Raw genomic sequence first — 23534 nt, 5'->3', positions numbered from 1 at the left:
TTCAACTCTATATGCTTGGTTCTTGCATGAAGTACAGGATTCTTGGAAATATTTATTGCACTTATAATGTCACAATAAATAGTCAATGGTTCAGACATATCTATCTTGAATCCTTCTATCACATGTCTCATCCATATGGCATGTGTGCAATTCATAGATGTAGCTACATACTCAGCTTTTGTTGTAGATTGAGAAACACTTTTTTTTTCTTGCTTGTCCATGCTACAAGTCTTCCTCCAAGTAGATAAGCTCCACCGGTTGTGCTTTTCCTATCATCCACATTGCCTGCCCAATCTGCATCAGTAAAAACATCTAAAGTGAAATATCCTTTGCAGGGATACCATAATCCATAGTCTAATGTTCCTTTAAGATACCAAAAAATCCTCTTACCAGCCACCATGTGAATTTCTCTGGGCTCTTTTCGGAATCTAGCAGCTAATCCAACAGCATGAGCAATGTTTGATCTACTGTTTACAACATAGTGTAGCTTGCCAATCATCTTTTTACATTCTTTTTCACTAACATCAGGTCAATCATCTTGGTTATTCAACTTACAGCCTGTTACCATCGGTGTGCCTACCGATTTGCAGTCTTCCATGTCAAAAGTCTTCAGCACCTCTTTAATTTTACTTGCTTTCACAAATAAAGATACCATCATCCAGTTGTTGAACCTGTAATCCAATAAAGAACTTTATTTCATCGATTAGAGACATATTGAATTCCTTTTTCATGTCATCAGCAAAATACATACTCATATCATCATTGCCACCAAAAATTATGCCATCTACAAATACTTCAGCTATTACAATCTTGTCTCCATCAGTTTTTAGATAAATAATATTGTCCTCACTGGTACGTTGGAATCCAATTTTGATCAAATATGCATGTAATCTCTCATACCATGCTCTCAATGCTTTCTTTAGACCACACAAATATTTATGCAATTTACACACCATATCTTTATCATCGGTCAAGTAAAAACCATCTGGTTGTTCAATGTATACCTCCTCTTCTAGAATTCCAATTCAAAAAGGTTGACTTGACATCCATTTGATAGACTTTGAATCCCTTATATGCAGAAAATGCTAGCAACATCCTTACTCCTTCCAATCTAGCAATCGGTGCAAAAGTTTCACCATAGTCCTCACCTTCTTCCTATGCATATCCTTTGCAAACTAACCTTGCTTTATTTCTTACAACTTTTCCTTCTTCATTCAACTTATTCCTGAAGACCTTTTTAGTTCCAATCACATTCTTATCCTCCGATCTAGGAACAAGTGACCATGTCAATTTTTTCTCAATTTGATCTAATTCTTCATTCATTGCATTCATCCAATCATCATCTTTCATTGCTTCCTTAACTATCTTGGGTTCCATTGTAGAGATCAAACAAGAAATTTCTCTAATCTTCCTCCTAGTCTTCACACTTGCATTATTATCACCAATTATCTGGTCCTAAGAGTGATTTAATCTAACATATCTAGGTATAGTCTATGTCGGTTCATCATCTTCCTCTTCTGATTCTCCAGTTGCTTCTCCACTTTCTTCCTCACTATCATCGCTTACCGGTTGAGAACCTAATTATGCATTTACCGGTTGATCATTATTTTGTGCTCTTGGTTCAATGATCACTAGTCTTTCTTCATTATCATCCTTTTCAAGTTCTGACCTTCTTGTTCCTTTAGACTTATTTGAAAAATCATCCACCTTCACATTATCCTTTCAACTATTTTCTTAGTTCTCTTATTATAATATTTATATGTTTTGCTCTTAGAAGAGTAACCAAGAAAAATTCCTTCAACAGATTTTCCATCTAACTTTTCAGTGTAGTTATCCTTTTTAATAGAACATTGACTTCCAAAGATATTAAAATAACTAACACAAGATGTTTTACCATACCATAGCTCATAAGGTGTCTTATTGTTTCCTTTCTTTACAAGTATCTGGTTCAATGTATAAACTACAATACTTACCACTTCTCTCCAAAACATCTTAGGCACATTACCTTGTAATAACATTGTTCTAGAAGCATCAACAATTGTTTTGTTCATCCTTTCTGCTATGCCATTTTGTTGTGGTGTCCTTGGAGCATACATCTATCTCTTTATACCCTGTACATCACAATACTTGATAAATTCATCAAATGTGAATTCTCCTTCTCAGTTTGATCTTAAACATTTCAAGTTTCTACCGATCTCTTTCTCAACTAGAGCTTTGAATTTTTTTAATTTACTAAAGGCTTCAGATTTCTCCTTTAAGAATGTAACCCACATAATCTTGGAATAATAATAGGTAAAAAGCATGAAATATATGTCACCAAAATAAATTTTTATTCTCGTAGGGCCATAGAGATTAGTATGAAGCAAATCCAAAATATTCTCAGATGTACACTTCTTTCTCCTAAATGAAATAATTTCACCTTACCAATTTGACAGTCTTTACATATCACATTATCCTGTTTAACAATTTGTGGTAATCCTATTAAAACACTTGACTTGCTTACCTTCACCAACTTATCAAAATTTATATGACAACATCTCTTGTGCCACAACCAGCTATCTTCCATTTTCACAACCAGACAATTATTGACATTAGCATTCAAATGAAATAAGTTACCTGTTGGTTGTTTCCTGGTAGCAATAAGTTCACCATTTCCTCCAAGAATTTTGTAGATTCCACCATTAAACTCAAGAAAATCCTTTATCATTGAGTTGTCCAACACTTAGCAGATTATGTTTCAGACCATCAACCAAAAATACATCATCAGCGTTACTCTTTCCATTCAAATAAATAGAACCTTTACCTTTCACTGGATGCAAGCGGAGTCATTTCCAAATCTAACAACACCTCCATCAAATTCATTAAGAGTAATAAACTTAATTTTGTCTCCAGTCATGTGGTGTGAACAACCACTATCTATAATCCATTCATTATTGTTTTCTACATGAGAAACCAGTGCCTTCTCCTCAGACAATTCCTTCTTTACAACTACAAATAGAATCTTTTCATTGTCATCTTCGTCTTCAGATTCCTCATCGATCACACCTTCATCCACTGCAACATAACAATGTTTTATGCCTTTCCCTTTGAATTTCTTGTACTTATCTTTCTTATCAGTGTTAGGGCAGTTAGAGCAATATGACCAATTTTACTACAAGAGAAACACTTTAAAGTTAGCTTTCCTTTATACTTAACAGTGCCTCTTGGAAATCTCTTAGCTAACATTGCTTCAAGTTTGACTACTTGATCTTTATTGTGTTCATTTTCCCAGTGACCTCCATGACTAGATCTGCACTCATAACTTAGACATACATTTTTTTCCTTTTCTAGAAGATGAACCGGTAATAGAAGCTTTAAAAGTAGATTCAGTAGATTTTATCACACTATTGTCAAAACTATTTAACTCAAAAGTTGTAAGCTTACCGATCAAAGAGTCAACAGTTACCTTATCCTTTGAAATGGATCTCGTTTCTTGGATTGCAAATACTCTAATAGCATACTAAGGTTGAAGAATTCTGAGCATTTTTCTTACCACCATATCATCATCAATTTTACCACAAGATTTCCAAGATGATGAAGAACAAGTTCATCCAACTAGTAATGCATAAGAGTTCACTCCTTCAATTAGGAGGTCCACAAGAGAACGTAGGCCTTCAACAGGTATAAATTTTTTATTCAGTATTTATTGCTTTCTGATGAATTTGAACCCACTATGTTTGAAGCATGTGTAGATAAAGATACCAATAAATGGATGGAAGCCATGAGAGATGAGATGGAATCTCTTAAGGGAAATCACACATGGGATTTAGTAACCCTTTCACCCGACAAGAAAGTGCTACAAAACAAGTGGGTGTGTAGATGTAAGGAAGAAACAAGTGGAAAGAAAATATTTAAACCTAGATTGGTGGTCAATGGATATGCTCAATAAAAGGGCATTGATTTTACGAAGATATTTTCATCATATCTGAAAATAACCTCTATTAGAGTAGTGTTGGGTTTAGTATTTGTTCATGGTTTAGAGTTGGAACAACCTGATATCAAGACAACTTTTCTTCATGGTGACTTGGAAGAAGAGTTGTACATGAAGAAACCATAAGGTTTTGAAGAAAAATATAAAGAAGCACTAGTTTAAAAACTAAATCATATTTTATATAGATTAAAACAAGCTCCTAGATAATGGTATCGAAAATTTGATTCTTTCATGTCTGAATAGGATTTTTCTAGATGTGAATCTCACCATTGTGTTTATTCTAAGTTCTTTGATAATAGAGAATTTGGTGCTATTATTGTATGTTGACGATATGTTAATTGTAGGATCTAGCATGGTTGTTGTTAACGGGTTGAAAAAAAAGTTATCTAAGAAATTTTCAATGAAGGATTTGGGTGTTGCAAAGCAAATCCTTGGAATGAAAATTATTAGAGACAGGAAGAAAAAGGAACGTATATTGTCACAAAAGAAATAAATTGAAAAATTACTAGAAAGGTTTAGTATGAAGGATGCCAAGGTAGTAAGCACGCCTTTAGAGAAGCATTTCAAATTATCTTTTGAGATGTGTCCCAAGACACTTGAAGAAAAAGAGGGCATGGTAACAATGCCATATTCATCTGCAATTGGGAGTTTAATGTAAGTTATGGTTTGTAAAAGACCAGATATTACCCAAGCAATGGGAGTGGTCAGCAGATACATTGAGTAATCTAGGAAAAATTCATTGGCAAGAAGTAAAATGGATTCCAAGATATCTTAAAGGCACATCAATATATGTTTTGAGGTTTAGAGGTGAAGATGCACAATTGCATGGATACGTTGATTCAGACATGGTTGGAGATTTAGATCAAAGACGATCTACAACAATGTACGTGTCACATTGGCAGGAGTAGCAGTTAGTTGGATTTCTAGGTTGCAGAAAATAGTGGCTCTTTGAACTACTGAAGCATAATATATTGCAATGATAGAAGGAGCAAAGGAGATGTTGTGGTTCTAGAGGTTACTATCTGAATCGGGTAACAAACTGAAGGAATTTGTATTGTATTGTGATAGTAAAAGTGTCATCCAATTGGCAAAAAATCTAACATTTCATTCACGAACAAAGCACATAGAACTTCAATATCACTATAATCAAAGTATCCTTGAAGATGGCAAGCTCAAATTAGAAAAGATACATACAAATTTGAATCTTGTAGATGCATTTACAAAGGTTGTTTCAAAAAAGAAGCTAGAGTTCTATAGAGCTTCTCTTGGATTAGTAAGCATATGACAATAGGTCTTGGAAAGCAAGAGATTTCTTGAAACATGATCATTCACAAATTTTCTTTGGGACTTCAAGTGAGAGATTGTTGAGATGTGAAGTCCCGTGAAACTATTTGTTATTGTCTTCTTCCTAGAATTCCAATGCAAACAAAATCAATTCTAACGTAAACAATTTTTGGTGATGTTTCATTATGCAAGGCTAGAAATACGCAGTTAGCCGGTTGCAAAGTCCAATATATATTGGACTATTTGTAATGTAAAAGTGTTTTGTGTGACTAATAAAGATTTCTCCTATTTTCCCCATATTGTCGAACCACGTAAATTTTCTTGTTTCATTTCTCTATTCAGTTTTTTCTACATTTGTTTAGATCTATTTTATTTTAATCCAAAATTTTTGTTAAATTGTCAATAGTTTTATCAACTTGGAAGTATGTATATGCAAGACATTTTCTCACTTTATTGTACAATGTGTATGCAACGACTCTTTGGAAATGAGTTGGGTCATCAGGTACATCTGAATCCTTGTTTTGAACGCATTGCCTTCCCTTACAATGTAACACTTCATATGAATGGGTGTCTTTTAATTTTAATATCAACCATTTCTTTTATATGCTTTTGTTAGAAACTCCTGTTTTCTATTTGAAAATGGTATGTGTTGTGATTGTTGTATCTTTTCTTAAAGTTTGTATGTCTAGTATAAGGTATATGAATTTGAAATAGTTCTTATAATTTCTGCACAAATCACAATTGATAAATAAACCCTAAAAATGAAACCTGTCAAAATAGGATTAATCATCGCTTAAATACTTGAAATGATTTCATCTCTTTGGGATACTTTTTCATCCTGATGATGAATCACGAAATGTGATTTGAAACGTTGATGGGAAAAAAATACACACAACCGATTCCAAAAAATTTCAAACGAATATTACATAAATTATGAAAATCTCATAACATTAAACAACAAACCCTTTTAACTCTCTAAAGAAATCATCTAGAATACCACTACCACTTTCAACAGTGTCTTTCAAAACCAGAATAGTAAACATTGAAAGCTTGAAATTAAAAATATCCAACCATCGCCACAGCGAACAGCAAAAAACAATTTACCCTAAGTCGGCTTCATCTATCTCGTCACACACCATAACCTTGGCTGCACCAAACTTCAAGTGGACATGAAGGACAAGAGGGGGCTCCAGCTCCGCCTTATGGTTGGGGTGTAAAGAAATCTTTTCAATAAAATTATCACCGTAAAACCTGAAAAAGAAACCATCTACAACCTTTTTACGTCAACGCATTGTCTCAGAACCTGATTATAAATTCCTCATAATAAAGATTCGACTCACATTTTGAAAGAAATCCCTTCGAAAGAATTTTGTGCCTCCACAAAGACCTTTTCTGATAATAGTAAACCCGTATATCTGCATACGTGAAAACAGCTGGAGCGCATTGCGTTTTTTACCGACTCTTTTATTTCTTCCTATTTGTTCCACATGATTTCCTCTGTCATTCCGCGTTTCTTCCACTTATTTATTGTATTAAATGGGTCCACATATCCATGTTTCATTTAATTGTCCATACATACCCAGAAAATTCAGACACAGTTTTCGGCGTGAGAATTTTGCGGCATGAGATATGATTTCGGTGAAGTTCTCACGAAGAATAGTCTATTGACAATTAACACAACTGTTGCACCTCCTTTTGACAATAAGTGCTAGAAATATTTAATACATATGCTAGTTACCCATTCCCATTGCCATTCCTATTCCCATTATGTTTCTCGCTAAAGTCGCCTTGCGTGAAGTTCACTACATCCCGCGTCTCTATACACACACGCACCTGCTTTGTAGTCCACTATCTACACTTGAATGATTATCCCTCTTGAATGCAAATTTGTCCTTTACAATAAATAAAACGCGGTAGTGCAGGTTTACAAGTAGAACATTGACCAACTACAGGTTTACAAGTTCAACAATGACCGTCTATTGCACGGTCATGCACGTATAATACTCTCAACATGATTATCATTTACCAATTACCTTTCCTCTGCAACATGATTATCATCCCTGCAATGGCTATGCCTACATCTAAGTTTCCTACCATTACTGTATTTTTTATCTTCTTCTTCACCAACCCATTTGTATGCCTATGTAGATGTCCACTGCAGGAATCTGAAGCTCTTCTTTCCTTGAACTTCACCTCCCCTGCCACTTTTTACGGTACTCCATGGACAAATGAAACAGACTGCTGCAAGTGGGATGGCATAACATGCGATCAGGACGAGAGGCATGTAGCGGGGATAAGTCTGAGGTCATATATGGACTACAACGGAATAAGAGGAGGAGTCATATCTGATAGCCTGTGCAAACTTCCATTTCTTACGCAGATAGACATATGGAACATTGGCACAACAGGTACTCTTCCTTCCTGTTTGGGAGATCTCCATTTTCTTCAATCTCTAACGATAGATTACAATAGATTGAGTGGGGAAATACCCCTTAGCATTTGTATGCTCACAAATCTGACTTTACTTAGTCTTAGAGGGAATCAACTGAGTGGAAGCTTGCCAGATTGTCTGAACAATATTTCTGCTTTGAGACATCTCTACATCTCAGAGAATCGATTAAGTGGTCAAATTCCATTTGCATGGGGCAATCTTCCTTTTCTTGAGGTTTTGGATGTTTCCTTCAACCAATTGAGTGGGACTCTTCCCTTGTCATTTGCAGGGCTTACCTCCCTTACTGAACTCTGCGCCCATGGTAATAGACTCAATGAGAGTAACCCTTCTTGGGCGTTGCCATCCTCTATAGGAACTCTCTACCTCTCACTAAACCATGAGATAACAATTTCAGAGGGTTTTTTCCATAACCTTGCCAATTTAAGGAATTTCTCTCTATCCAATTGCACACTAAATATTAGTACATCCTGGATTCCCAATTTCCAGCTCTATCAATTAGAGTTGGTGTCATGTCTGATGGACAGTCAAATTCCACAATGGATTTCAACTCAGTTCTCTTTACAGTCCTTGACATTAGCTAACAACGGTCTTGCTGGAGAAATCCCCTCTTGGCTATGGGCTATCGCTGCTTCCTTATCAGAACTAAATATCTCACGGAATCATCTCCATGGCCCCCTTTTCTCAAATGGTCCGAATTCTGACATACAAATCTTGGATGTATCTAACAATGCATTCAGTGGACACATACCTTCTGTGTGGCCAATAATGGAAATCCGGCATGCTTTTATACCACTTCCGTATGTGTTTCCTATTATTTTGATGTTCAATGACAATTTGTTTACCGGCAACATTCCTCCAAGCTTGTGCAATTCGTCTGTACCGATAGGAAAGTTAAATCTTGAAAATAACAAGTTGGGTGGAATGATTCCTTGGTGCTTAATGGATGATAGGTCGCCAGTTTATGACTTAAATTTAGGAGGTAACAGTCTGGAGGGAAGGATGCCTCAAGGGCTAACCGTCTCGTCTGGCATCAAATGCTTGGTGATAAGAAATAATCAGCTCAGCGGAACCTTCCTTCCTTCATTTACCAATGATACAGATTTACAGGTACTTGATATTGGGCACAACAAATTCACAGGACATCTTCCAAAGTCAATTAGGAATATTTCATCTCTACAAGTGCTGGTGATGAAGGACAATCAGTTCAGCGGTAACATTCTTTCAGAAATCGGCGAGTTGAAGCAGCTCCAGATCTTAGACCTTTCTTCCAACAATTTATCAGGCTCTATTCCACACAACATTGTATTTTTACCCGCAATGGCTGTAGCAAGAGAGGATGGTTATGTGCTGCAGAGTGAACTGGCGTATGGGCGTGGTGGTATCATGATATATACTCCTGGATTGGATATGACTCCCAAAGGTACAGAACTACACTACCCATATATTCTTTCCACACTCACTAGCATAGATCTCTCGAGCAACCAATTGAATGGAGATGTACCTCTTGATTTTGGAAAGTTGAAAGGGTTGATGTTTCTAAACCTATCCATGAACAATCTTAGTGGAATTATTCCACATAGTTTGGGGGATATGAGTCGACTTGAATCGTTGGATCTTTCTTCAAACAAGCTTTCAGGAAATATTCCATCGGAGCTTCAATCTCTGAGCTCTTTGGCATATTTAAATTTGTCCAACAACAATCTCTCTGGAAGCATACCGCAAGGAGGACAGATGATCACATTTGAAAATACATCATATTCTGGAAATCCAAATTTGCAGGGATGCCCACTTCCAAAGAATTGCAATTGGCCGAAATTTGCACCTCCTCCTCCTGTAAAGGGTGCTAAAGATAAAGATGACGAGGAAAGCGAGAATATACCCTGGTACGGAATTGGACTAGGTTGGTCATATGGAGCAGGATTTTTTAGTATATTAGTGTTGTTGATTTCCGTCAGAGAGAGTTGTAGAATGAAGTACTTTGAAGGGGTTGATAATATTTTGAAGTTTCTGTTTCCTTCCATACGTAATAGGACATTGTGAATGTTTATTTCTCCACCAGAATAGATTTTTGAACTCATTTTTCAAGTTGAATACATTTCATATAGTTTTTAAATATGAAAAAAAGGGGGAAAAAAAACTAGTTGTGCCATGCTCGCATTGATATGCACAAAAGTATTGTTTGAGCTTTCATTTAAATTGCTACAGGATTTGACTTGCTATTATAGCATTGTTTCTATCTCACGAAACTAATAATAAACGGACGATGGTGGCATTATTCAAAAAACAGACTATTAGCTTTGACGGCCTATTTACATTAAATGTTCTTTTCAAACATAAAAATATTAATTGAGATCATGCTGGATAGCTTCTTATCAAGTATTTGAGAAATTTTGGTGGATTAGTATTATTTCTTAGTTGATTTTATGTTGAAAAATGTTATCGATTATTTTCTTAAATAGCGCAATAAATATTTTTAAGAAAATTATTTTATTTGTATAATGTATCTTTAGTATAAGATGTATTATATTTTCAGTTTGCAAATAATTTTTAATATTTTTTATATTAAGAAATGTTTTGACGTTTGTCCTTGCATTACAAGAAGTAAAATAGATAAATATGATGAAAAAATTCTATTGCATTAGGATTAGATACCAAACTCTATTTAATGATGGCAATATTGCTGCATAATACCTTACTGGTGAGTATATAATTGTAAAAGAAAATTTATATGGATTATAGTAAGATTGTCTTAGATTCTAGGATCAAACCTTATACTAATGAAATGGTAATTATACTAAGAGAAGTTAAAGCATACGTGTCTAATCTAGAACAACAGATAAAGAGAAAATCACAATTATTCGAGAGAATAGAGAAGAGGATTATGCCCTACATTTTGGACATGAATGGGATCATCAAGTCACTAGACTAGTGGAAGGTGGGTTTGGTATAGTGATTCCCACATTGTCTTCATTCATTTCTGTCAATAAAGAACTAGTTACCAATCTTTTAAACAACACAACAGATAAGCTATTTGAACTAGAAACAAGCCTAGATAGTTTCAATAGGGAAACAAAGGCAATTTTGGATGCAAAGTACAATGTTCATAACATTAAGGTCAAAAGATTGTTTTCATTTCAATGTCCTAAAAAGAAAATTAATGTAGGATGGATACAATGAATAGAGCATATTTGCATTTAAATCAGTCATCAAGCTTTAATATCAATATCCAACTCATCGAATGGCAATATATTAAAAATTTCAGAATCTTCAATGGTTTTACAATGATGCAATAATTTTGGTTCAACTTTCAAATTATATGGCATGGTAAATATTAGCTCCAACTTCGTCTAACAGTTTCAATAGATTCAAAAAGTTTATTTTAGAAAGGAATTGTATCTTGTAATAGGCTCAGTCCCCACTCAATTGCAACAAAAAAGTGAAAAGTGAATTGTAAATGTGAATAAGTCACATGAGTCTTGTGACTTTTGTCTTGTTCTTACATGCTGGCCTTTTCTACTTAATGGGATTTATGTTTTCTTTAGAAGGGTTTTAGAAACTTTGTAATCAAGGGGCATTAGACAAAATAAGTCAGTTTTGTCTAAATAATAAGAAAGGTGACCAAGGTCAATAAATGTCAACCTTTATAACAATAATTTTTAATTCAATTTCAAGATATGAAGAAGATGTATCTATTTGAAATTGTATCCATGATGTACACCATGAAATCTTATAAAATGAAATCATCGAGGTTCTTTGATTTCATCTATATGAATTTCTTGTTTTGGATATTTTGTATACTACTTCTATTCAGGTAATAGATCAAATTTTATAAACAAAATATGGAGAGGTGTTTGTTTTTTTATCAAGATAAATAAGGGAAAGGCCCTCAACTCATATAGATCAGCACATAGAGAGTCAACAAACAACCAAGACTCTTGTAGATCAAGCTAGAAAGATATAGCTTACAAGTTGACCATGTGAACTAGATAGAAACTATAAAATATATCAATAGGTATAAAAAATAGTCAAAGTTACCCAAGAGGTAAGCAAAGTTAGGAATAAACATCATTTAAAACAAACTTAGACACCTTGACATCTTTCTTCCTTCTTTGAACTATCATCCAACAAGAGTTGTTTCCTAAACTCAAAGACCTAAGTGAAGGGGAAGCAGAAACCCATTTAGAAGCCCCAAATTAAATGTTATCTTTATGAATAATTGTTAGGATAACTGGTGAACAACTGAGAGGGAGGGGTGAATCAGTTGTCAACAGATTATGTGAATTGAAGCACTTAAAACATTTTACTAGAATAGCAGAAAATAGATACTGGAATAACTGATAAAGCATTAAAACATAATTATAAACCAGAGAATCAATACCATGCATCCATAGCACATAACACCATGATTTCTACTTGGAAAACCCGGTAAAAGGAAAAACCACGGTGGGAAATGCTACCCACAGTCAGAAGCCCATTTAGAAGCCCCAAATAAAACATTATCTTTATGAATAATCCCTTCACATGGCCCATTAATTACATAAAATTTCATTGTAAATGTAATCAAATCAATTGACCATCTCTTTACGTCTATGGTATCTAGTTGATTCTGGTGTAGTTCAAGGTAGTTTTAGCTATTGGTTTTATCTCTGGTCCTTTTTTATTTTAGTGGTCTTTTGTTGTTTTCTATTTTTGGTCTCTTTATGTTAGGTGTGCACTTCTCGTGTGGCCTAGGTGGCACTTTTAGAGGATATGTAAAAGTATGGACCTAACCCACATTTTATTAATTAAAACAATTAAATAGAGATCATAATAATTCTTAAAATTTTAGAAATTTTAATGGTTTAACAACTCAAAGTCTTTTAGAAAAAATTGATAAAAACAATTTAAACATTGTCATAAGGTGGCATGATACTTTCATTCATTTCATCTTTGTCTTAAATGTGAGATTGTGGTGTTTGAGCTAAAACTTTAAACTTGTAGACACATAATTCCTTAATCATATTGTTGATTCTCAACTTCTAGGTAGCCCTATTATGTCAATATTTTCCAATTTTTTTTGTAATATGGTGAGATGATTAGTACAATGTATCATGATTGTGTTGATTGTACTCGTCTTTTTTATAGATTCTAAATTAAAAGTCTATTCATCAAAAGACTTTTTAATGATTTCTTTGAATCTTACCTTGATAGATTGATTGTCCATAATATATAAAATTATTCTTTATTTCTAAATATTCGAGTTGATTGACAAAAAAATGGTACGATTTTCAATCTTCAACTGATCATATTATTTTAATAGTTTGGTCCTCTCCAAGATGTTTTGTCTAATGGATAATATTTTTCATTCAATTATTTTTGTTGTAAACTTGAGTTGTGTTGTTACATGTGTTTTTATTGATGTCAACCTATCTGATGTTGTCATTGATGTCACTGTGTGTAGTGTAGATGTTGTAGATGGTTTAGAAGTAAGTTCTTTGATATTGTTGTGTGGTCTAGTGGTGATGTTGAGTAAGTATGAGGCCTTTGCAAAAGGCTGGTGTACTGGAAGTTTCAGTATGCAAAAAATAATATTTATATACACGAAAGAGTATTTAATATTTTTGTTGGTTCTTGATGTTCATTGCATGTAGTTTTGGATATAATGTCTATGTTCTTTGGATATTGCACTATCATGTTTTCAAGTTCCCAATTGCTAAGATGATGTAGTTGATTGTGGTAGTTTACTAACAATGAGATTTCCTATCAAGACTGGTCTAGAGAATAATTTACATTGCTCCGCTATGTTGATTTATATGTTGTCACTTGCTGGAAATTTTTATATGGTTCATGTAGTGTTCTAGTTCAGTTTTCAAATGATGATTTGAACGGCAAGTGATCAATGTTGTCAACTATGTTGATCTTTGCCTAACTCAGGTGGTATAAAATATTTGGATCATACTTTTTAGTCTATATAGGCATTAGAGGTTGAGTTAGGATATTGATATGGCTCCCATAGTGGCATGTGTAGATCTGCATTGAGCATCTTGCAATAGGTAATGCATTTGGGTCAACTAGTTAACATGTCTCATTGTAGTTCTACATGTTATGATTGATGTTGACTTTGGTGAATGTTCTAGCATGTGTGGTTCATTATAAATAGCTTAGGAAGATGTTTTGTGATGTTTCTGGGTCCCCTTTATCTCTTGGAGTGAACTACATGGTATAGTTTTGGTATGGGTGGCCTACCTTTTGTAATTCATATTTATGTTATCTGTGGTTTTAATGTGTGGATGTATGAAATGAGGTATGTAATATGTGTGAATTGTTGAGAAATTGATGTGAATGAGTTTTAAGCAACAAAAGTGGGAATTTTAGTTTGCAATGAGCTTTGATAATCATATCTTTGGTATGATAGTTTGTTGAGACAATGAATGAAGTCAATGATGTTTGCCATGATAGTGTTCACTTTATTCAGTGGTTTAAGAACCGTTTCATCATTGGGAGATATTGGTCATTACAATTCATTATTCTTTGTACTTGATGAAAGACAGTGAGTCCTTTGGTAGCTTGTCAAGCTCTTTGTATCTTGCCCTGAGATTGTGCGCCTTGGTATTGAAAGTACTGGTATCTTTCCCTAAGGTTGTGTGCCTTAGTTTTGCAATTCATATCAAGTGCAATGAGCTCCTTGGCCTTGATACAAAAAAATTGTAATTAATTATCCATATTGTGAGTGTGGTTCTCACTATTGTTTTTCCCTCCTTGGGTTTTCGGCATAAATTTGGTGGTCTTGTTGTGTTGTGATTTGTGCTTTCATATTGCATAATTGCAAAGATATGATAATTCTAGTATGAATTTTGAAAGAGTATAGGTAAGTTGATTCATGGTTCGGACTAATTTACACCCCCCCCCCCCTTCCCAGTCACGTGGTGTGTTCAACACTTTTTTTTTCCACAACAACTACATATTCTTATTTGTATTTTGAAAGATCTATTTTGTGGCCTATTTAACATTTCCTATCTTATTTATTTCCTTGATATTTTTACCAACTCATGTCCAAATTGTTTATTCCTAGTTGCATGTATTCATCTCATCATCAATATCCTTTTCTGTAATTTTAAATTTTGTTGTACAATTTATTTTCCTCCTCGATGAATTTTAGTCCTTTGGTTACAATCTCATTCACCCAATTGAACTAATTCTCCATAAGATTGATACTTGCATATTTTTTAATTTCCTCTTTTCGATTTCCTAATATATGATCAAAAGAGTAATAAATCTCATCTAGTTGTTAGGATGAGGTGTTGACAATGGACTAAAGGCAAGTAGTTAAATATTTTACCTATTACTTAAGATCATATTAGTAATGTTTATAATTCTCTCTTATCTCAACAAGTTTGATGCGGGAGAATTTGGGTGCATGAGTGATCTCACATCGACCAAAAAAAAATTTATTTTCAATTTTGGTTTTTAATTCATTATTGTAGTTTTGGACTCGTTGGTGATGGCAAGGCAATTAAAGAAAATTAGTTGCAATTTCTTAACAAAATATTGTTTGGTTAATGTATACTTTGGCTATGTAAATTTTATTGTGGATTTAGTTGAATTTAATTATCCTTTTTTATGGAAGCTTGATCAATGACAAAATAAAATTATTATTTATTCAATTACCAAGCATAGATTGGTAATGTTTTATAAAGTCTATAAATTCTCACATGTAAGTTTTTACAACTACATGATCAAAGAATTTGATTTTATTCTAGCATACTAACTTTGCACCAAAAATTGAATAAGAAGATAAATAATCTTATTCCATTTTGATTTGTTGAAAAAGGCAAAAATAAAGGAAGCTATTGGGTTTTGTGGAATGGAATTTGAAGTGGAAATGACATATGATATCTACGGTGGCAAAGAGAGAGGAAAAGACTGACATAGTATAGTTAAAGTTTGTGCAGAGATAGAAAGGAAAGGAATACACGAAGCATGGAAAAGAGTGAGTTTAAAACCAACACAAAGAAGCATATTCCCCTTCGATAGTATTTGATAGAAAGGGAGAAGAGAAGATATAAGGAGAATTTGTAAGGTGAGTATAAGGGAGAATGAGAAGAACATGCTAGAGCAAAAGAAGGCAAAGTGGAAGATAGAAGAGATGCTTATAGATTAAGAGTAAGAAGAGCATGGGAGTGAATAGGGAAAAGTGAATTTACATAGAGTAGAAGAATGTATAGAAGTTGATCATAAACTTCCACATGCTATCAAAGTGTAAGGAAAGCATAGTGCAGAAACACCTTCCAAAATGTCAATTTCTTAAAGGAGACAAGCAAGGATTATTTTTTAATTCCAATTATAGTCATTAAGATGCACAATGCAGGAAATAGAGAAACACAAAGAATTTATAAACACGGAATGAACACCAGATTTTCATGTGGGAAAACCCTTACGAGTGAAAAACCCACACACCAAAGCACTACCCACTTGTATTATAGTAAAACGTAATTACATACAAGATACAAGATTTCATGCTGACCTAGCCTCTGTTCAGCCAACAATACAGATTATAGAACATTTTCGAATGACATGGATTACAAACACAGTCAGTCTACGCTTCAGCATCCAACAAAACCATCAATAAACCATCATCATTTGCAACTATTTTTTTCATAAGTTTATATCTCCTACATAAAAAATGGTTTGATTCAATTTTTATGGATTCCAACCTTCTAACACATGAGCTGTCGAATAGACATAGAGAATTCTCAACGAATTCCCAATGCTACAACTTGGACCAATCATTGATAGACAAATCAATAGGTCAGCATGAGTCCATCATGGTCCCACCATATTTCATGGCTTATCAACAAGAGGTTCACCTTCAACAATGACTTAGAAATCTCTAATCTAACTTCAATGTCTTATCAAAATTAGTTGTATTATCTAGACAATCCTCCTATCTTATCAACATAGTCTTATCAGCCAAGAGTATGTCTTCGACATCCTCCTTGAAAAGTCTTATCGAACCCTTAAGTCGCACCAAAAACAATAGCTCATCACCAAGACTCAACAGTGTCTCAATGACATGGTCTTATCGACCAAGAGTATATCTTTGACAACCTCCTTGACAAGTCTCAGCAAACACTGAAGTTACCCCAAAATAATCTCTTCACCAAGACCACTACTTGATTGATTGGAGAGTCTTACCTAACTCCGAAGTCATATTGAAATTCCTTCATTGCCAAGACTTAACAAAGTCCTATCGATATGGTCTTCATTGGAAAAAGCACATAACTTCGGCTAGTTGCTAGAAATGTCTTCCCAAAATCAAGTCTCACTCCAAAATTCATGACCTCACCAAGACCCATCAACCGTCTTATCGATGTCATAGAACATCAGGAAGAATCATGCCTCTGGCAAACTGCTCGAACTGTCTCACTAAACACTAATGTTATATTGAAAACAACTTTGCTCAACTTCGCCAAGACACTGAATAGGTCACACCAAAATTTCTAAAACTAGTCCTTGATGAGAGGTTTCAACCAATAAGTTTGAGGCATAATACCTCAACACAAAGTTGTCTTGTCAAGCTCCTATCTGCATGCTTGAGATATCCAACTTGGGCTCAATTTTTTGTGTGCTTTGGGCTCAAATGGATGTTTGCATCATTTCTACAACATCAAAAAACCAATTTAAATTGGCTAAGGGCACAAAAATTGAGCCAAATTCTAGGGAAAGTTAAAAATCAAGGCACTTTGAAGAAAAACATAGGTCACCATCATACTTAAAAGGCCCAAAAACTCTAGAATTGCACATCCAAACATAAAAATTAGGGGTCAACAAATATTTTGATAAATTTTTGTAGGGTAAAATTTTCCATACTAACCATACAAATTCTTATGGTTGTACATAGCTATATGTCATACTGCACAAGTGCCTTGGTCAACTCCCACACAAGGGGTAAAATCTTTTACTTTCCAAAAAAATATCAATTTTTAATTAAATATTTCATACAAAGGGGTGAAATTTTTTAAGGAGATTTAAATGATTTTTCAAAAAGTGAGCAGCCTATTTAATTAGTGTACCAAGTTGTTCCCCCCACATAATGATTAGCATTTGCTTACATTTGTGAATTGTTTGGGGATTTTTTTGCTAGGTTTAGCGTTGGCCTATTTTTAGTGGAACTCCTTTAAGTTTGGTGATAGGAGAATATTCTAAGGAATCTTGAAGATAATTTTCTAGGGAGGCTCTTTTTCTTTTATAATAGGAAATATTCAAAGAATATATTATTTACATCAATGATTGACCACTTTGACCCTATTTGTCCAAGCTCTAAATACATGTAGTTTTTTTTTATGCCTATAACTTTGTCATACAAAGTTCAAATCAAGAAAACCATATGTTTTTGAAAGATAGTTCTAGCTTTAATCTACTCGTGGTAGTGGTTTTGTCAGATCCTACACGAATTTTTCGTATCAGGCCTCTAAACTCAACCTTTAGTTTTGTACTTTCAAGGCCATAACTTGGACATCTGGACTTCATCTTTTGCAAACTAGAAATCATCTACAAATCTATTTGAGTCCCCTATTTAGATATTAGGTCCTTTTCTACATAATTTTTCTCACATACACAAAGATTTCAATATTGTCCTTTTTTTATTCTTTCTTGAAAAATGTGCTAATCAGTTGTTTTCTTAGTGATTCAAGTGGAATTTTTGGCAATTAAGAGGATATATACTATTGTATTTCTAAACCTTTTTTAATATTTTTTTATGGATCCAAATCATATGTCTCCCCTTACTCCATTCAACTACCATGTGATGAAAAGAGGTTATATAGAGTGACCGTGGGTACAAAAGTTGAGCCTAAAACTACTAATAAGAAGACAAAATGATACAACAGGTGTTATGAGGCTTTTGGAATATTATCCATGTCTATGTCTCTATATCTTCTCTTTCATGTTGAGTCTTGTACCACACCCAATCAGATCTGGACTACATTGGAGTCTTGATTTGGGAAGCAAGATGCATTAAAGGAATTTTAGTTAGAGAATGTGATTACTGGCTTGAATCCTAATGATTTTGATAGCATCTAGGAATTCTTCACCAAAGCCAAGTCTCTAAGGTTACAATTGAATAAATTAAAAATTGAGAAGACGGACTCTCAATTGCTTGACGGACTCTCAATTGCTTCTCTCTATCCTTGTCAAGCTTGGCCCAATTTAGTCCTAATAATTCAACTTTTATTTCTACATTTTATGCTACCAAATATGCTCTTCGTACTTGTTCTACCATGCCTTCACTTGATGATTTTTCTTATCAATTCACACTAGAGAAAACCAAGTTGGTTTGGATGGGGAGATTGAAGCCTTCCAAATCACAAGTTCTTGTTCCTTCCCAAAGTTCCACATATCAAAAGGTTTCACATGGCAAAGACAAGAAACAGAAACACGAGGATTACAAGTCACATGAGCAGCATAAGGACACACAATCACATAATTCTTTGGATTCTTCTTCCTCTTCAAAGAGGCCACCATTGAAGAAGGATGAGCCAAAGTGTGCATATTGCACTAGGCCAAGACATGATGAGTAAGCTCAAACTTGTCCTTGGGTACCCAACATGAAGTATTCTCAACTCCAAACTCTTCTTTCCTTCAGGCATCATCAAATGTAACTTAAGAGATACCTCTATCTTTAATTAAGTCCAAGGCATCCATATATTCCTCATTGACTCCTATGATATAATTTTGGGGAATGTAGGGGAAAATCTATTTCTCTAAGACTTTTGCAAGTAAAAACATAGTCTTCTAAAGGATCATTTATTTCCACATCATCTTAAAGATTTTGTCTCCCTTTGTATATTCCTTTGAATTACTTACTCCATCTCAACACAACATCTTTGAGTGTTATTGGGAAGAACTTCATTCAATGTGTATTTGTAGTATAGCTATAGCTTCTAAAAAGAACATTAAATTTGAATAATAATTTATTTGAGGTTCATATAATCCATGACTATGGAACCAGCTCCATACCTACAATATGATCTAGGGTGGCAAACAAGACATGTGGAAAAAATAAAATTTTATTTTTCTTAAAGATATAATGACAACACAAAACAAAATCACATAAAATTATATGTCACTTGTAAAAAATATATTACACAAAAGATAGTCTAATCTAAATAAACACAAGAAAAAAAAAAAAGACTGCAATTTTTGCTAGTACAACAATTAATTCACATCAATCTATTAATAAACTATTTATATAAGTTATATTACTTCAAATTTTAAATATCTTAGAAAATTAAATCAAAAGGAAAACTTATTATTTTCTCCAACATTTAATTCATATGTATGCATATTCCACATAGCGTGGATGTAAGATTGTGCCACATTCCACATAGTGTGGATGTAAGATTGTGCCATTGTCAACATAACAGCGTCGATATTTTTCTTCCATACCTATTTGATATGGATGCAAACCAAAAACACACGCAAAGGGAACAACTTAACCTTTGCTTAATGGTTGAAACTCTGCTTTCTCAGTAACACACCTGCCCTGATTGAGATGTTGAATGACTCGCTAATATGGACCATCCATTACCCCCTATCCCCATGCAGCTGCTTAAGTGCATTATCTGCTTAAATTTAAGCAGTTGATGTGTCTCCATGCAAATTTTTATTTAAGGGAATTGGATAAATTGGAATCTCTCTCTATTTTAGTGGAGCAGCTACTGCTTAGAAATTAAAAATAAGCTTTTGAAAAAAAGGGGGGGCTGAAAATAAGCAGCAACTGCTTATTGAGAAAAATCATGTGTGGCTCCACAAATTTCTTTCCCTCCTTTTTATTTGCCTCCAATATTTTCTCCTAAATTTACTCGAGAATTATTACATACATTTTTTCATCTAAAACTAAAATTTAAGGTAATTGCTTCAAAGATAAGCAGTAAAATTAAATATCCATGGGGCCACCAGCTATATAAATTGCTCCTAAAAATATTGAGCAGTGGCTGCTAACAAAAATAAGCTTAGCAGCTGCATGAGGACCTGCCCTTAGAATGCTTACACGCTGATTTTATCTTTCTTTATTTCAAGCTCAACCTGTCATTAGCATTTGCAATGTCAACTCAACCTTTTCTGTCAACCCATGTAATTCGTGAGTGCTTTGACAATAGCATTGTTTTTTGTTTACCCGAGGGCTCGGGTCGCTCTCCCCTTCCATGCAGTCAATGAGTTACAGAAGAGTATTAGAATTAATCTATCCATCTAATTTTATGTATTTTCTATGTTAAAATCCTTTCCATGGCTAGTTAATGCCGCTAATGTTTTAGTCAACCCATTGGGAGATTATCTTACAAATATGCCTCTCTAAGTAAGATTCTCTGTTCTCTGCGTCTTCATTCAAGCAATTGCTATTGCTCCAATTAAGTTTGCCTTTACCAGCGCAGTTTATATTATCCTTTTTACAAACCCATCTTTTGCTCTATTCAATTGTCCTACCCAAGAATTCCAAGCTCTTCTTTCCTTCAAAACAGCCTTGAACGTCTCTGATGGCAATCTTAGTTCATGGGTTAATGGAAGTGACTGTTGCTCCAAATGGGATGGCATATCATGCGATAATCTCACCAACCATGTAGAGCGGGTGTATTTGAGTGCATACACCGACCATGAAAGGCAGGGCGTGCAGAGTGGAGTCATATCTGCTAGTTTGTGCAACCTTCCTTTCCTCAAATACCTCAATTTGAGGAGCATTGGTCTAACAGGTAATATTCCTTCATGTTTGGGAAACCTCTCTCATCTTGAATATCTGAATTTTAAAAACAATAGTTTGAGTAGGATAGTTCCCCCTGTGATATTAGCTATAACTAACTAACTGGAGTATTGCCTCCATGTCTACAAAAACTCCCTTTGCTTAAGTTCTTAGGTTTTTCCATCAACAAATTCCATGGAAACCTTCAGCTCAGTGGGCTTTCCTCCCCTGAGCAGCTTTATGCTCGCAATTTTTCATTCCATGATTACATTAGTTCTTCGCAGCTGGCATTACCATCGTCTGTTAGGATTCTCTGGCTCTCCTCAATTACCATTTCAGATACTCTGTTTCATAATCTTGCAGAATTAAAATATTTATTTCTATCGTATTGTGTACTAAATACTAGGTCAATTTGGATTCCCATATTCCAGTTACAAGGCTTAGATATAAGCTCATGTAGAATTGGTGGTCGAATTCCCGAGTGGCTTTCCACTTAATATTCATTTCAGACTTTGACATTAGGTTACGACAATATGTTTGGAGAAATCCCCTCCTAGTTATGGGAGAACAATGCTGAGTTGTATATGTTAAACCTCTCAGGAAATCATTTGCATGGCAGCCTTATTATCCCAAATGGTTCAGTTCATTGGATGGCAGTGTTTGATGTGTCCAGAAATGCAATGACTGGATACGTGCCATCTCTGTGGCCTCCATATTTATAGATGTTGATGGTTAATGACAATGCTCTAGTTGGTACTATTCCTCCAAGTTTGTGCAATTTAGATCACATCGTAAAACTAGATCTGGTAAACAACAAATTGAATGGCAACATTCCTCCATGCTTTCCAATCTATAAGGCAACTCAAGTGTTGAATTTAGGGGGTAATAGTCTGGAGGGAAGCATACCCCATGGGCTATGCTACTCCTCTTTGATTGTAAGAAATAATAAGTTAAGTGGAGCCTTCCCTCCGTCAATCACCGATTGTAAGAGGTTACAAGTACTAGATATTGGGCATAACAGATTTGCTAGGGAAATTCCATGGTCAGTGGGAAATTTATCAGCACTTCAAGTGTTGATGATGAAGAGTAATTGTTTCAGAGGCAGAATTCCTTCAGAAATTGTCCAACTCAAGCAGCTCCAGGATTTATTCCACGTAACATTTCATCTCTACAAGCAATGCTAATACCAAGAGAAGAAGGCCACATGTTATCTACTCTATTGAACCCCTTTCATATATTTGTAAGAGAGAACGGCCTTTTGATACATATGTAATTCGAGTTCCGTCTCATGTTGAATTGAACATGACTGTGAAAGGCTTAGAGCGGCACTACTCATATATTCTTTCCACTACAATATACATAGATCTCTCACACAATCAATTAAGAGGAGAATTTCCAGTGGATTTCGGAAAGTTGAAAGGGTTGAGGTTTCTCAATCTATCAATGAAAAACCTCAGTGGAGTTATTCCACACAGTTTGGGGAAATGAATCAATTAGAATCATTGGACCTTTCTTCAAACAGATTTTATGGTAGTATTTCTGTGGAGATTCAATCTTGGAATGCTTAGATTTGTCCAACAACAACCTCTCTGGCAGCATACCCCAAGGAGTGTCAGAAGAAGTTAATTTCTTCTATTCACAGCCAGTCTATTCGATAAATCAGACTCATGCAGATTCATGCAGTTTCCTCCCTTCATGCAGTCGAATAAAACTAAGTTTAGTAATTTCTTTATCATGCAAACAGTCAGTTTGAGTTCGGTGATAATTTTTTATAAAAGCGTGAATGATTTGTTGTTTGTCTTCATGCAGCTGAGACCTCTAACCTCCACGCATGCACAGTTTCCACCGTTAAAACAGTTACTTTCGTATGTCAATCGGTGGATTAATCTTCCACTTCCACCGCTCATGCATTGACTAAGTAATAGTTAGATATTTCAGAAGGATAGATGAATCCTCTATAAATAAAAGGAGTTGTAATGCATTTTAGTATGAATCAATAATAAAATTAGTTTTGTATGCTGCAGGATACATTGTTTCTACTTTTTATGTTACTATTTTATTTTTTTGTTCTTTCATATTGGTATTAGAACCAAGGTTAAATGTTTATGTAGATC

The 23534-nt window shown here is 34.4% G+C and overlaps 1 protein-coding gene across 1 annotated transcript; it reads left to right on the top strand.

Moving 5' to 3' along the window:
• The first annotated feature begins 7319 nt into the window (after nucleotides 1-7319).
• LOC131046630 (receptor-like protein 7) lies at nucleotides 7320-9746 on the top strand. Its single transcript, XM_057980405.2, has one exon. The coding sequence runs from the start codon at nucleotides 7320-7322 to the stop codon at nucleotides 9744-9746; it is 2427 nt and encodes an 808-aa protein (XP_057836388.2).
• The last annotated feature ends 13788 nt before the right edge of the window (nucleotides 9747-23534 follow it).

This window comes from Cryptomeria japonica, chromosome 11 (genome assembly GCF_030272615.1).
Source record: "Cryptomeria japonica chromosome 11, Sugi_1.0, whole genome shotgun sequence".
NCBI classification, from domain to species: domain Eukaryota; kingdom Viridiplantae; phylum Streptophyta; class Pinopsida; order Cupressales; family Cupressaceae; genus Cryptomeria; species Cryptomeria japonica.
The sequence above is the reverse complement of the archived record's forward strand: the minus strand, read 5'-3'. Positions and strand labels throughout refer to the sequence as shown.